The 14,905-nt window shown below is 34.9% G+C and overlaps 2 protein-coding genes across 3 annotated transcripts in view; both read left to right on the forward strand.

Moving 5' to 3' along the window:
• The window catches only part of LOC127855112 (ATP-binding cassette sub-family F member 2-like), a 29,555-nt gene extending 20,768 nt beyond the window's left edge, over nucleotides 1-8,787 (forward strand). For both annotated transcript variants that reach the window (XM_052390484.1, XM_052390483.1), the window contains exons 8-14: nucleotides 1,938-2,057; nucleotides 2,576-2,665; nucleotides 3,686-3,796; nucleotides 4,730-4,792; nucleotides 6,165-6,293; nucleotides 6,730-6,933; nucleotides 7,257-8,787. In XM_052390484.1, the coding sequence (XP_052246444.1) occupies nucleotides 1,938-2,057; nucleotides 2,576-2,665; nucleotides 3,686-3,796; nucleotides 4,730-4,792; nucleotides 6,165-6,293; nucleotides 6,730-6,933; nucleotides 7,257-7,388 (849 nt within the window). In that variant the 3' untranslated portion in view covers nucleotides 7,389-8,787. The remainder of the gene's footprint in view (nucleotides 1-1,937; nucleotides 2,058-2,575; nucleotides 2,666-3,685; nucleotides 3,797-4,729; nucleotides 4,793-6,164; nucleotides 6,294-6,729; nucleotides 6,934-7,256) is intronic.
• A 2,819-nt stretch (nucleotides 8,788-11,606) lies between these two features.
• On the forward strand, nucleotides 11,607-14,198 carry LOC127855117 (uncharacterized). Its single transcript, XM_052390496.1, has one exon. The coding sequence runs from the start codon at nucleotides 12,315-12,317 to the stop codon at nucleotides 13,680-13,682; it is 1,368 nt and encodes a 455-aa protein (XP_052246456.1). The 5' UTR covers nucleotides 11,607-12,314; the 3' UTR covers nucleotides 13,683-14,198.
• Nucleotides 14,199-14,905: the final 707 nt, after the last annotated feature.

A 14,905-nucleotide genomic window follows, 5' to 3' on the forward strand; every position in this document is an offset into this window, starting at 1 on the left:
AGCGAGATCTGGCTTTTAAACGAAAGATTGCGGTCATAGTTCACAGGGATCGGAACACACATTGATTTTGATCACAAGTAATATTGGTTACTTTGCATAATATGTTAAATGTGAATTTAAAAGATTTTCATAAATAAATCATTTAAATAAGTTTATGATGGTGTGTATTATGCTCCCCCAAAAATTTTGGAGGGAGCATATAGTCGCCGCTTCGTCTGTCCGTATGTGTGTCCGTGCGTGAGTCCATGTGTCCAACAGTGCACAATTTTTGTCCGGGCTATTTCTCAGCAACTAATGACCGGAATTCAATGAAACTTTATGGGAAGCTTCACTACCAAGAGGAGATCTGCATATTATCAGCGGGTTCTGGTCGGATGATTTTTCACAGAGTTATGGCCCTTTGAAATTTTCCATTAACTGTACATATAGTGCAATTCTTGTCCGGGCTATTTCTCAGCAACTAATGACCGGAATTCAATGAAACTTTATTGGAAGCTTCACTACCAAGAGGAGATGTGCATATTATCAGCGGGTTTTGGTAGGATGATTTTTCACAGAGTTATGGCCCTTTGAAATTTTCCATTAACTGTACATATAGTGCAATTCTTGTCCGGGCTATATCTCAGCAACTAATGACCGGAATTCAATGAAACTTTATGGGAAGCTTCACTACCAAGAGGAGATGTGCATATTATCAGCGGGTTCTGGTCGGATAATTTTTCACATAGTTAAGGCCCTTTGAAATTTTCCATTAACTGTACATATAGTGCAATTCTTGTCCGGGCTATTTCTTAGCAACTAATGACTGGAATTCAATGAAACTTTATGGGAAGCTTCACTACCAAGAGATGTGCATATTATCAGCGGGTTCTGGTCGGATGATTTTTCACAGAGTTATGGCCCTTTGAAATTTTATATAAAAAATTCTTGTCCCCCCAACTACTGTGCCCTCAAGGCGATTCCTTTTATCTGAATATATAGTGCAATATTGTGACAAACAAAACCTTTGGGGAGCATCACCCGTCTCCCGACGGTTTCTTGTTTAAATGTCTTTAAGAAGGTGTGTTGCCTCAGTAAACCGCTTATATAACACCGGCCATAAATAAGTAGGACTGTTAGTTTTTGTTGTGTTTGTTTTCTGGGTTATGATGAGGATGACTGCGAGGCTAGGGCTTGAGACTCCCCAGCCTCCTTTTGGGGACAGGGTTGCAGTTTCGTCCGGTGGGCTCGAACATAGTTTTCAATCTGAACCCAAGGAAAACAATAAGTGCGCTGATTATGAATTTTCATTTGATCAACCACATCTTTAGATGTGTAAAGATTGTTTTCCCTTTAAGTGTCCATCTACATGTCTAAACAATTTCAGAAATAGTTTCTGAAAATAAGTAAATAGTTATAAGATGATCCATAAAACAATAAGCATCTTAACTAAACAATTCTCAATGCCTTTAATGCAATGGCCCAATTTTTCTAGTCCATCAAGTTTTGTGAAAGCAGAGAAATGATGACCTGAAAGGCCGAGGTTAAGTGCCAACTCTCCGTCCATTCAGGGCAGATTGATGATGGCACCATGCTCGAAATTCGGAAGCGATTTTCATTCCGCTGATCTCTGCCTAGAAAAATCATGTTAAATTCTGTAATTTAGGGTTTTCAAAAAAAGTCTTGTAATTTATCTTGAAATGACCCTCTTTCTGGGAAAACAGGACTTAATGCTTGTATGTAAAGTGTCATCCCAGATTAACCTGTGCACTCCACAAAGGCTTGTCAGGGACAAAACTGCTTAAGCTTGATTTTTGTTTAGAATACACTTACTTAAAAAATATTCAAAAAAGCGGAAAGTGTTTGCGTTGATTAGACTGTGCAGACTGCACAGGCTATTCTGAGGACAACACTTTGCGCACATTCATTATGTGGTCTTCGTGAAACGTATATTTCAGAACTACATAGCTCGGTTTGGTCACGGCAGTGCTAAGCTGGCTCGACAAGCTCAAAGCAAGGAGAAAACACTGAAGAAGATGGTGGACGGAGGTCTGGCCGAGAAGGTCACTGCTGATAAGGTAACCTACTTACTTTTGGTGGTTTTGTACGCAAATATTTTTAGGAAATTATTAGAATTTGATTAGTTTTTAAATAAAATGAAGCTATTGTAAAAATCAGTTTGAAATTATTATAATTCAACAAGTTTATTAATTAGTTATGGAAAAGCTAACAATTGTAAAACTTCATTATGGTTGTCTAATATTTTATGTAAATTATTACATCTGTGCACAAATTGTGCATTGAGTGTGAGAATTAGCATCATAGAAAACCTTTTCTCAGTCAGAACATAATTGGGGACATATCAGCAAAGATACATTCCCAAAGCCATAATTTTGCCATTAAAAATAACTTGGCACATATGTTGACAGTGATAAATGGTTGTGTCGCTGGCAAAAACTGGGATGCCACGCTAAAAAGAAAAGTAACAGAGGGCAAAGGACAGCACATTTAAATCAGCAGTACGTGTACAAATCCCACTTCATTGCAGAAAAACTTGCTATTTTAAGCTGTAGATAATATGTTGTTTTTATTTCAGACGCTGTCGTTTTACTTTCCAAGCTGTGGTACACTGCCCCCACCTGTCATCATGGTCCAGCATGTTAGCTTTAGATACAATGACCAGTCGGTGAGTATAATACTTCATGTCAGCTTTAGATACAATGACCAGTCGGTACGTACAATACTACGTGTCAGCTTTAGATACAATAGCCAGTCAGTGAGTATAATATTTCAAATCAGATTTAGATACAATGACCAGTCAGTGAGTCAAATACTTAATTGGGGCAGTCAGTAAGTGCTAGCAAACAGGATTGAGTATTCATACATTTTTCTTGGAGGAACTACTTTTAATATGGGCTACAAGTAAGTAAATTGATCCATAGAGTACAAGTGTGCCCTGTTGTGCAATTGATGATGACATTGATGTATCCTAAATTGTAATTCACATTTATTAATTAATAACCCTAATGAACTATAAATTTTACATGTCCAAAAACTTGACTTCTTGCTTATATATTTTCCTTAAGATAAACACTATTTTTAGCTCGGCGTTTTCGGAGAAAACCCGAGGTATTGTCATAGCCAGCTCGTTGTGTCCTCCGCCGTCTGACGTCCGCGTCGTGCTAAAACCTTTACATTTTGGTAAGGTTTTGAACATTAGCTCTAAAATCAAATTGTTTCCACCTACAACTTTGAAACTTCATATGTAGATGCACCTTGATAAGTTCTACACGCCACACCTGTTCACTAGGGAATGGTCAAGGTCACTGGCCTTAAAAAAAAATATTCTGACAAGCTTTCATTTATTCAAAACTGCACCCGTAGCTGAGTGTGTCACCCGTTATGCGGTGCTCTTCTTATAAATCTCATCATTTTGTTCCTTCTTACAATAACATGTTCATCATGTGAGCATTTGATTGCGATTTCTGTAGATACAATGCCTAAAAAATATAGCGTCCATTAGATGGACACCACATACAGTTATGTCTGTATAAGTATCATACCTCACCTCAGTTTACTTTATCAAGAGTTTCAGCTACTACATGGTGCTGGATGCTACAGACTTTATGGTTCCTATTACTGTACCTCGAATTTTATAACAATTGATTAAAACAATTCTGTCACTGTCTGGTAATGTTTGTTCCAGGCCTACATTTACAAGGACCTGGATTTTGGAGTGGATTTGGACACAAGGGTGGCGTTGGTGGGGCCTAATGGGGCGGGAAAGTCCACCCTGCTCAAACTGATTGTCGGAGAGGTAAGGCCAGAATGATTCGATTCCATCTTTAACCCTGTACCACTCAGATACGAATCACTCAAAAACGCATTTTGAGGCATTTGTAGTCCCTATGAAAATCAAATTAAAGACCTTTCTCAATGGATTCAAGTTTTAAAGGCTTCATTCCAACTCTAAGATACTGATGAGCAGCAAACAGCATAAAACCTGAACAGACTGTGAGTTACTTGCAGGCTGTTCTTGTGTTATACTGGTTGCATATAGCCATTTTTCACTTTGCTTTCCTTGGGAAAGGGTTAATATCCTCAGCTTGTTATATCTTTAGGGGTCACATTAATTGGCAAATCTTAATGAAATGTTTTCAAAATATTTGTTCCAATGATAACTATGCTGGTAAGATACTTTGTCAAGTCAGGTCAAAAACTAGAACACAAAATTTGTTCCGAATCTCCATAAAACTAAGAAATGTTGTCTACCCTGTCTATTTGGGCTTTTTGTGCCAGTTTCCAAATAAGCCAATGGCTACAAATAAGAAAATTTGGCTTCACAAAATTCCATTTGGCTGCAAGGTTTTCTACGTTATCACCCGTAACATATCCAAAATGATAAGAATTAAGACATAACAAAGGTAAATTTGGCTAAAGAAAATTTTGAGCCAGAGGGAGCCCTGTCTATGATACCTTCACCAAGGTTGAAACTTGGTAGTGTGGAGTTAAAAACATTTGTCACTAGCTACTGCCATTCTAATAATATTTGCAAATTACAAGAGTAAGATGAGCAGCTTCGGGGACCAGGGCCCTTTTACTCGAGTTTGTATAAAACTAGTTGTCAATTCATGACTTTGACGCACTGTGTTACAGTTAGCGTTTGCCAAGTGCCCGTATGTAATTGTAGGTATATACCTATTATGTGTTTCCTTGATACGACTTTGTATGCATGCACTTTCTCTTTCAGTTGATCCCAACAGATGGTCTGATTAGAAGACATTCACACCTAAAAATTGGCCGCTATCATCAGGTACTAGCTGGTTGTGAAACATGAAGCTCTTGTTGGCCATTGGTTTACATAATCTTTAACTTGGAGTGGTAGACAGTGATCTTACACAGTGTTAATTAAGGTTAAGCTCGGCATGTGCAGATATTCCAAAAATCCAACAATTATTAACATGATATTAATTACAATGCAAACATTTATATACAATCAAGTATTTGAAGTCTTTTAATGGGACTTGTTCACAGTTTGGTAAAATGATGATTTTCAAAATAATTGTCAAAGATTTCAAAAACAAATGTATGCATTTTGTTTAAACAAGCATAATAACAGTCCTAACTTAAAAAAATGTAAAAAAAATATTTTTTCATAAATGTATAATTGTCTATCAAAATTGATAAAATTATAAAGCATTTTTAATGCTTTTCCTTGATCATTTGATAAATAAGTGTAGTACTAATGAAGCGTTTGTAATTGGCTGATTGATATAGGAGGACTCAGGATAGAATCAAGGCAATTAACATATTTTTTATTCAACCATTTTTCTTGCTTTTGTTAGAAGTTAAAAATATTCAAAACAGAATAGATTTGTTATTAATCATTTTAATGACATTTTTCAAAAATAAGAAAATCTATGTACACGTCCCTTTAACTATATGGATATCTAACAGTAAATGAGAATATTGGTTAACATCCCAATACAAATTCAAACCAATCAACACACCTGTTTCTTGCATATGCATTAAGTTGCATGGAAGATATTAGTTGGATACGGTAACTTATCCTATTTTCTAAGATCCTAAGTGAATGCAATTTGATACCAAAAAACCAACAAATGCTATTTTGATTAAATGCTGTGTCCACCATTTGAAAGATTTCAGCTGGGGAATTTTGCTGGCATTATAACGTAATGACATCAAAACAACATCATTTGACAGGTTATCAGAGAAAAATATGGGTAATTTTCAGAAAAGCATTCAATAAAAGACTTAAAACATAAATTTGCTACAAAATTACATCTCATAGTGTCAGCATGACTTTATTTCAATAAACTGGTGATCTTTAACTGCCCTATAACCAAGACTGCTTAGCTCAGTTAAAATGGTGGGCTAAAAATCCAAGGATTTTGGGTTCAATGGCTGGCCCAGCTACATAACATATGTGGGTATAGGTAATGGAATTATTTCTAAATCTTTACCCCATACCTGTGATTCAAGTAGGGCAGTGGTCAATAGCTGGCCTAAGTATATATACTTGTATTGCTAAACCAGTTAAACCCGGACAAGTTTTAGTAGGTCATATGACCTCTGTGTTAAGACTGAAATGCAGTTGAAAATGGGGGGAAATTTATATTAACATACATGTACATTCAATTCAAATGCCATGTCCATTCCTACAGCATCTACACGAGATACTGGACATGTCAATGTCGGCCCTGGACTGGATGATGATGAAGTTCCCAGAGATAAAGGAGCGGGAAGAGATGAGGAAGATTATTGGACGCTTCGGTCTCTCAGGGCAACAACAGGTATGTACCGTGAACAAGTGGGCCACAATCTGGGTCCTTGTTTACTATCTTCAAATTACTATGTAAAAATACAGAATATTGGGTTACCTAAGGTGTAGATGATAAAATGGCTTGTTGGGATTATGCAAACAAAGAATGGGGGGGGCTTTTAAAATATATCCCAGCTGCTGTTCTACTACCTTTTTTAGCGCCAACCCGTGCAATTTTAAGATAAGCTAATTCCCTCAAGTTATGTAAAAATTATTAACAATATTGATGTATCAAAACAAGTAAATGATATTCAGAATATTAAAAAACAATTGATTGCAAAATTCTCATTCATAGAAAGACTGTTCAACATGTTTTATCGTGACATTTATAACCAAATTATTAAGAGTATGTTATGATATCCATTCTTAAAAAAATAAAAATTCCCATGAAATTTTAACATGCACAGATTGTGCCCATGAGGAGTTTGTCGGACGGTCAGCGTTGCCGGGTGATATTTGCCTGGTTGTCATGGCAAAGCCCCCACCTGCTGCTACTGGATGAGCCTACCAACCACCTGGACATAGAGACGATAGATGCACTGGCAGACGCCATCAATGAGTTTGAGGGAGGCATGATACTGGTCAGCCACGACTTCAGACTCATTTCGCAGGTAGGATTGACTGGTTATTTGTTATTAATTGAAATTCAGTTTATCTGTAAACAATGAGCTATCATTTTAATTGGTATCAATCAGCTTTTGAGATTAGCCTTGGCTGTCGCTCTATGTAGACTAAGAAAAGAAACAAGAACTGTTTGGCAAGAAAACCCAATTTTATTTTTAGATTTGCTTATAGGTTCTAGCCTCTTTGAAATTTAAAGTTTGATGATGTCACTTAAACATCCCCTGTGATCTCCTAGGCTGTATAATAAATTGAATACAAGGCGCCATGCAGAGGAACATAAGTAGACTGCATAGGGCGTTTGTGCTTTCAGGTGACAGATGAGATATGGATCTGTGCCAATGAAAAGATCACCAAATTCGAGGGTGACATCTTCAAATACAAACACAAACTTGTAAAGATTGTGAAGGAGGAAAATGAGAGACTTCTCGAGACCAAGAAATGATGGCGGCCATCGTCTAGGAGCTTGTTTATTTATTTCCTGTTGTCGTGGGTGTGTGGCAGATGTACTTGTGATACGGGCAGAGAAAGTTCAGTTCTGTTGCATAGCAAGCTTGCTGAAACAGATATGGCTGCACTTTGGTTTTGAAAATGCCTAAAAATTGTAAATCTTTGCAACAGTAACTCTTAATTTCCTTCTCTGTTTCTATAGCAAGGACTGTTCAAAGTGTTTGACAGGCAACACAAATGTTCATAAACATGCTTACTTTGTTATGCCGTGCAAAATTAGATCTTTTAGCATAGTTACCATGGTATAACCTTTAACGAACTTTTTGAGAGATTAATGTGTATTTCACATTAATGGTCAAGGCCTTTGTTGGTAAATGATATTATTATTTTGCAGACATGAATTTGTGGAATATTGCTAGAATGTTTGTAACGTATTTTGTTTCCAAATACATGTATAGCTTTAAATTAACCTTAAAAGAAGAAATTAAATGTCATTCTAGCTGTGTATTGTAATCAAAAACTATAATGGAGCTTTTCTTCTTAATTTCAGTTGTCATGATTGAAGAAAGCTTTAATTTATGAATATTCATGTAAATGTGGAAAAGTGAACTAATTTATTAATATTGTATTATGAAACAAATTTCTATTCAATTTTGATATGTATGCTTTGCTGTACATTTAGTTATAAATATTGCGGTTTAAATGTCGAGCAAAAATATAAAAAATAATTATTTTCAATCATTTTGAGAGTGTGGAGAAATTATGCATGACCAATTGAAGTAGCCTAAGATTGGTGTGTTGAAGCAAACAGTTCCATGATCAATATGTCTAGGGCGGCAGTATCGATAAAATTCTTTGCCAAAAATCTGAACTTGCATATTTAAACCCTACAAATTAAATAAAGAGTTTTCCTGTTAAAATGCTTATATGTTTGAAATATTGTAAAGTAAGAAGCATTAAGAACCAAATAAACTTGTTTGATTTATTTAACTTTTGTGCATAAGAAATGTTAACCTTGGAATTAAATGAGTCAGTCTTGAAAAATGTATGACTACAGAATGTACACAGTAGCTTTTTAAATACTGCATCTTTAAAAGTGATGTTAAGTAGATTGACATTTATCTTAACTTTGTAGCATATATTGTATACTTGTAAACTTTTCTTTGCTAGAAACTTTCATCATTTTTGCCAGTCTTATTTGCATATTTTAGAAAAAAGAATCGGCATATATTCCATTCCGTGCTACAAGTTGTAATATTAGTAGTTAAATTGTGCATGCTTTGAGCATTACTAATTGCACTGTTTTTATTTCTTGCAAAATACAAATGTGATATTTGACAGACTTACATCCTTGTTTTAAAACATATTTGAAATAAACCTTAAAAATATTTAAATGGCTTTTGCTGATAGGAATATTTTACAATCTTTCTTAGGACAGTATTATGTTTATCTTGGCTATTTCTTAGCAACCTCTGAACATTTCAGACATCCCATATGCAAATTTAAAGCACCTAGCAGAAGATTTTTGACAAGATGATCGCCTGTAATTAAATTTTAGTCGTTTTAAAATCATAAGGACAATCTCTTTTCACAGCAGACAAACATAATTCTGACTCTATAAAGGCCTGTTCACAAATTGGCCATACTTTTGTATTTGTTAAGACAATTCACCAATATTATAATTTCAACAAAAAGGGCCATAGCGCTCAGATGAGTTTACAGGCACCGTTTGTTGAAGAATTGACCAGATAGAAGGAACAAACTTAGTACCTGAACAATAGGATTGACCAAATGAACAAGATGTGTGTCCATAGGGCATGGATTCCCCTTTTGGCTCAAACCCCGCTAATATCAAGCACAAGCTGTTTATGGCTTTTTTACCTCTCACTATAACCTTGACCTTTGAGGTTATGAGAAAGATGATAGATGTGACACTCCTCATAGTAATCATTTGTGGTAAGTTGCCTTAAAATTAAATGATGAATAAGTGATTGCCAGTACAAGCTTCAAGGTAGGGCCATGGTTATAAAACATGACACACCCTCTTATGATTGTTTCCATTTGTGCAAAGTTATTTAAATAAACTGTTGATATATTTCATTGAGTTATAGCTCAGAAAGGAATTTTCAAGCGGTTATATTGCAAAATTAGACCTTTATATAGAAAGTGTAACCTGACCTTTGAGATAGGGGAAATGGTTGCTTCATGCATCTCATGATGATGGACATTTGAGCAATTATTTCAAAATACATCAATAGATTGCAAAGCTATGTTTAAGACATGAAATTTTGTATAGGCCATCAGACGTACAGTGCGACTATATGCCTACTATTTCAAAAGGGGCCATAAATTTAGTTGACCTCCAATAACAGCAAGCAAATTTGTTGCATTGATATCTCTTACTGAATGCTTTTGTTTGATTTAAAGTTACATCATGCAAAAACAGCAAAAGGAGATACATTTGTTTACATTCAAAATTAAGTGTTATTGTTCTTGTGCATAACAGTAGAGTGGCCTCTAGAATGGTAACAAGCTTAAAGTTGAAGCATCACACAGACTGCACACTCCAAGCTCAAGGGGGCTGAACATTGACATTGAACTATCCATTTAACATTTCTTATAAATTATCTCCAATTTTTTAGTGGTTGCTAAAAGCCGAATGAGATTTTCAAAGTTTTTGAAAAAAAGATAATGAAAAGCCATCTTGGCAGCCATGCTTTTAACAAAATAAAATAATTTAAAGAAATTTGATAGACAGTCCTGGGACATAATTCTCTAAATCCAGCTAGTTCTTTTGGACAAGCTTTTATGCCCCTGGATCGAAAGATCAGGGGCATATTGTTTTTGGCCTGTCTGTCATTCATTTATCATTGTGTGTGTCCCAAAATAACTTATGCATTATTGAAGATAGCAACTTGATATTTGGCATGCATGTGTATCTCATGGAGCTGCACATTTTGAGTAGTGAAAGGTCATGGTCATCCTTCAAGGTCAAAGGTCATATATATGGCTTCAAAGCAGCGCAATAGGGGGCATTGTGTTTCTGACAAACACATCTCTTGTTTTAGTTAACCTTTAGTTGTTTTGTTTAGCTTTTTGTTGCAAGAAGGTGAAAGAAATTGAATGTTTGAATAAATTTGTAAAAGGGGGATCTATGGAATGTTTCAACGTTGTTTGGTTAAAACCCCATCATAGTTTCAGAAAAGTTGTTTAAAGTACCGTTTAATATATAATCAAACATGGTTAAAACCTATCAAGACTAGTTATTAAGGTAAAAATGTGCAAAATGTGTTTGGTAAAAATTCTTCAATATTTTCAGAGAGGTTGTTTAAGTGAATTTGTTCAACATAGTTTTGTTAAAGTCCACCAAAGGTTGCAAACTGTCAACACAAGGGATATAAGGTAAAGTGTCAGTGAGATAGCCTACAGTCATAGCCTTTTTAAAGTAACTGATCAAAAGAATAATGCTTGAATATTGTAAGACAAATACATGTATAAACACTATTTTTTCTATCTTAAGATTGCTTTTTAAAGGGAAATGCTTTACTGTTTTCTTTTATTGTTGTTCTTAGCAAGGTCACATTGGAATGGTTTATGACAGACGTGAACATTTATTGTAACTTATTTTGGTTGTTTAATTTAAGTTAAATAGGAAGGTTTTAATCAGACATTTACAATTGCCTCTTTTGTCAATGTGCACGAGTATGATACGTTGACTTAATGCAATGACTACCGCAAGGTAACTGTGTTATTCACATGTGTATCTACTAGAATTGACATTTACTATTACTAAGCAGGAAATTATTTTTGTCCATATCCTATGTATATTGAGTATGACATTGCAACATCTGAAATATGATTATTGACCTGTGAATGTTCTCCTTTTTTTGTGGTCAAGCAGATTTCTTCAACATAATATGTCATTTATTTCTCCCATCATTATTGGTACTAAGATTATATGACCTTTTGAAGTGCTTGATTTTTTCACTAGATAAGAGAACATGAATTGTAATTGTTTAGTCTTTAGGGTTTTACAGAATTATACTTAACACATTTTAAGAAGAACAACAGTGTTCCAAGATGTTGAAAAAATGCTACAATTAATAAATTTAATTTTCAAATATATTATTTTATTTAAGTGTTTGAAATATTCAGACTGCACATTTTGAAAACTTGTAAAACCTAGTCATATTTCATACATATATTATTCACAGAGAGCATTTTCAATAAAAAAAAAATTGGAAATATATAAATAAATGTGTTAAATATTGTGAGTGTGTTACAAGCTCATACCATTTTCACCATTCCTAAATCTATTTAGAAATGTCAGTAAAATAATGTGTCAGAATAAGAAATGCTAACTAATAGAATTAACAATTACCAAAAGCTTAAGATACAGTCTAACCTAATTGTGTGTGTCACTTATACTAACCCAGTCTAATCTTTAAAGTTTTAAATGCTAGGCAGGTTTATAAAGAAAATAAGTCAAACAAAACACAAGTGACAGTTTAACATTAATACAATAGAAATCAATTATCAACTAATTCATTAACGGTTTGCTTTGAGGGCAAATGGAAAAGTCATGTGTTATTTACACCCTCAGGCGTGTTTGGCTACAATTTGATACTGCATTAGCATATAATTATACTTAATTAGTCTTGCTATTCATATAATGTTCCACATGCATGGATTTTATTGTTCTCTGTGCCTATAGATAAAGTTTAATGATCTAATAGGTTGTCTGTACAAATGGCGAGACAGAGGAAACAATAGATGTATACATCACTTGTTACAACATTAAGCATTTGTTCATTTAAGCATGTATGCCATGAGCGTGTTGCACAAAATGGATATTTAGTGTGGATATTGTGTGATTTCAATGAACCTTCAAAATAGCAGGAGTTAAACTGTACACAGTAAAATGAATGATGACAACAAGGATCGCAAAGTTTGGTGCTCCTTTCGAGAAGAACGAATACACATTGTGGACAATATTCCCTTCTGCCAGCAATGCCACAACAAATTTGGATTCAAGCTGTTTGTCTTTCTATTGGTTGTAAGTCTTGACATAGCAGACCTTGTCAGTGATTGGCTGCTGTTTCACGATGTTTGGTTGGCAAAGGAGGGCCTTGTTTACGGACCACCAGAGGACATTGTCAAATATCTGCTGCTTGCATTCTCTGTACTTGGAACCCTCACATTTTTATTTGAGATAAGCAACCTTTGGTGGGATATCTTCCGCAGAAATCCATGGGTTAATGTTGACCTTCTTTCTGCAATTACCATCTGGATTGAGGATGTTCCACAGATAGCCATTAGCGTTGTCATAATTGCATGTCGAGAAGAAGCCATCAGTTATTTCCAGCTGGTTAAAGCCGCTGTCATTATTTTGGGTGCAATTATACGCCTAATTGTCTCCCTTGTGCAATACTGCAGCAAATCTGCACGCAAGGATTTGGAATGTGCCAAAGTGAACAAGGAATCTCGACGGCATGTTGTGTACCGAGTCTTTATAATGATGGGACTGATATTAACACTGGGTGGCGCAATCACAATATTTCTTTTCACGCAATCAGAGAGGAATGCAGATGGAAGTCTTAACTTCAAAATCCCACACAGAATTATGGAGGGGGAATTTGATGATGAAAAATACTTCACCAATGTAAGCATTTATTTCAGCCACAGCTATTTTGATTATGAAAAACATAATTCTTCTGACAGTTTTTTTGACAGCAAGAACTTCTTACGCTTGATAAAACTCAACGATGTGAAAAACTCTAAGACTGACAAAAATGTTCACATAATATATGATGGAACCCACACACAGTTTCATATTCAAGTTGATGGACAAAAAAAATGCTACATAATCAATAAGAGTACTCAACAAGTTACCCAGGAAACAACATGTTCAATCCTCACAAATCCCGAACAATTTGCATTCACCTTTCACTTTGTTAAACCATCCGTTCCCGGTTTAATATTTGGGGACATCACGTACGCATTGAAGACTGGAACAAGCACAAACTGTGAAACACCAACGTTAAAAGTTGCAGACAACCTAGCTGCTCAAATGAATAACCCTATCAGTGTCCTGCTGAGATACTATCGAACAAAACCAGGAGTTACAGAAGACAACCACATTCACAAGACATCAACTTCTCACAAATTTTATCATGCAAGTGATTTGATAGACATTTCTGAAGTGTGGAAGACTGGCTTTGCTTACTGCAAGAGTAGTGGCAGTCCAGCACCACACAAGGGGGACAACTTGGAAGTTCAGTGTCTGTGAGATCATCTGCAGTTGCTGCCCTTTGTTATTACTGTTGACACAAGGGAGACAACCTGGATGTACAATGTCCCAAGTCTGAAGTTGTGGGCCTTAATTGTTAGTCAATACTAAGAATAACAGATGAAGTGTCAGTGAGATTATGTCCAATTGTAGCCTTTTAGAAGTAACTGATAAACTGATGATACTTGAACATTTTAAGGCAAATAGGAACAGTCTTTACTTTGTAATTGTTGCTATTAAAAGGGAAACTGCTGAAATGCTGAACTATTCTCTTACTCATATTGTTTCTATTTAAAACGTAGAAAGGACACATTGGAATGGATTTAGACAGAAATGAAAAAGATTTTTGTATACTTAAATTTTGTTGTTTCATTAAGATCAAACAGGAAGGATTCTAGTCAGATATTTTAGTTTGCTCTTCAATGTGCATGAATACAATTTTACTCAGTGACTGCCTTGAGGTAACTTTCTGCTATTCACATGTGAATGAACTCCAATCGACATTTACAAAATAAAGCTGAGAAATTATTTTTGTCCATATTATATGTATATTGAGTATGACCTTGTAAAATATGAATATGGTTATTGACCTTTATATGTTACTCAATTTTGGAAGACCAACAGACTCTCAATAGGTTGCATTATTTATTCTTAGTCATAACAGTATACGAGCTATTTAAGTCCTTGATTATTTATCAATGAAACTCTATAGCAGAACTTGGTTTGTGATGTTGAATATGATTTTTTTGTTGAAAAGCCAGTTTGTGTTTTTGTTTAAGTGGACGAACAACTACATTTTCCTCAAATTTTGCCATCCTCAAATACTTGATATTGTTTAATCTTTTTAGTTTTACACAATTACACTAAATTATACATTTTTAAAAAGAATAACATTTCCTTTTTCTTTACAAAAAGTTGATATTTGAATGTTCTATCTAATGTATTGTTATAGTGTATGCAATTTGATGAGTGAAAAATTTGGAAAATTTGTATTTTTGGCAAACTAGAGCTTTGTCACAGACGTGATGTATACCCCCACATGATGCATTGACACAGACTATTTTGCATGCTGTCTTCACAAAACAAGAGAATCTAATTTATGGCGATTTTTAATAATTATTATGCTATTATCATTTATGGCCATTTTTACTTATAAAATCAAAGTGTGACCTTGATCTTGGAGATATTGACGTAATTCTTTCGTGCGACACACCGTCCAATAA

The sequence above is a fragment of the Dreissena polymorpha genome, chromosome 13, assembly GCF_020536995.1.
Source record: "Dreissena polymorpha isolate Duluth1 chromosome 13, UMN_Dpol_1.0, whole genome shotgun sequence".
NCBI lineage: Eukaryota > Metazoa > Mollusca > Bivalvia > Myida > Dreissenidae > Dreissena > Dreissena polymorpha.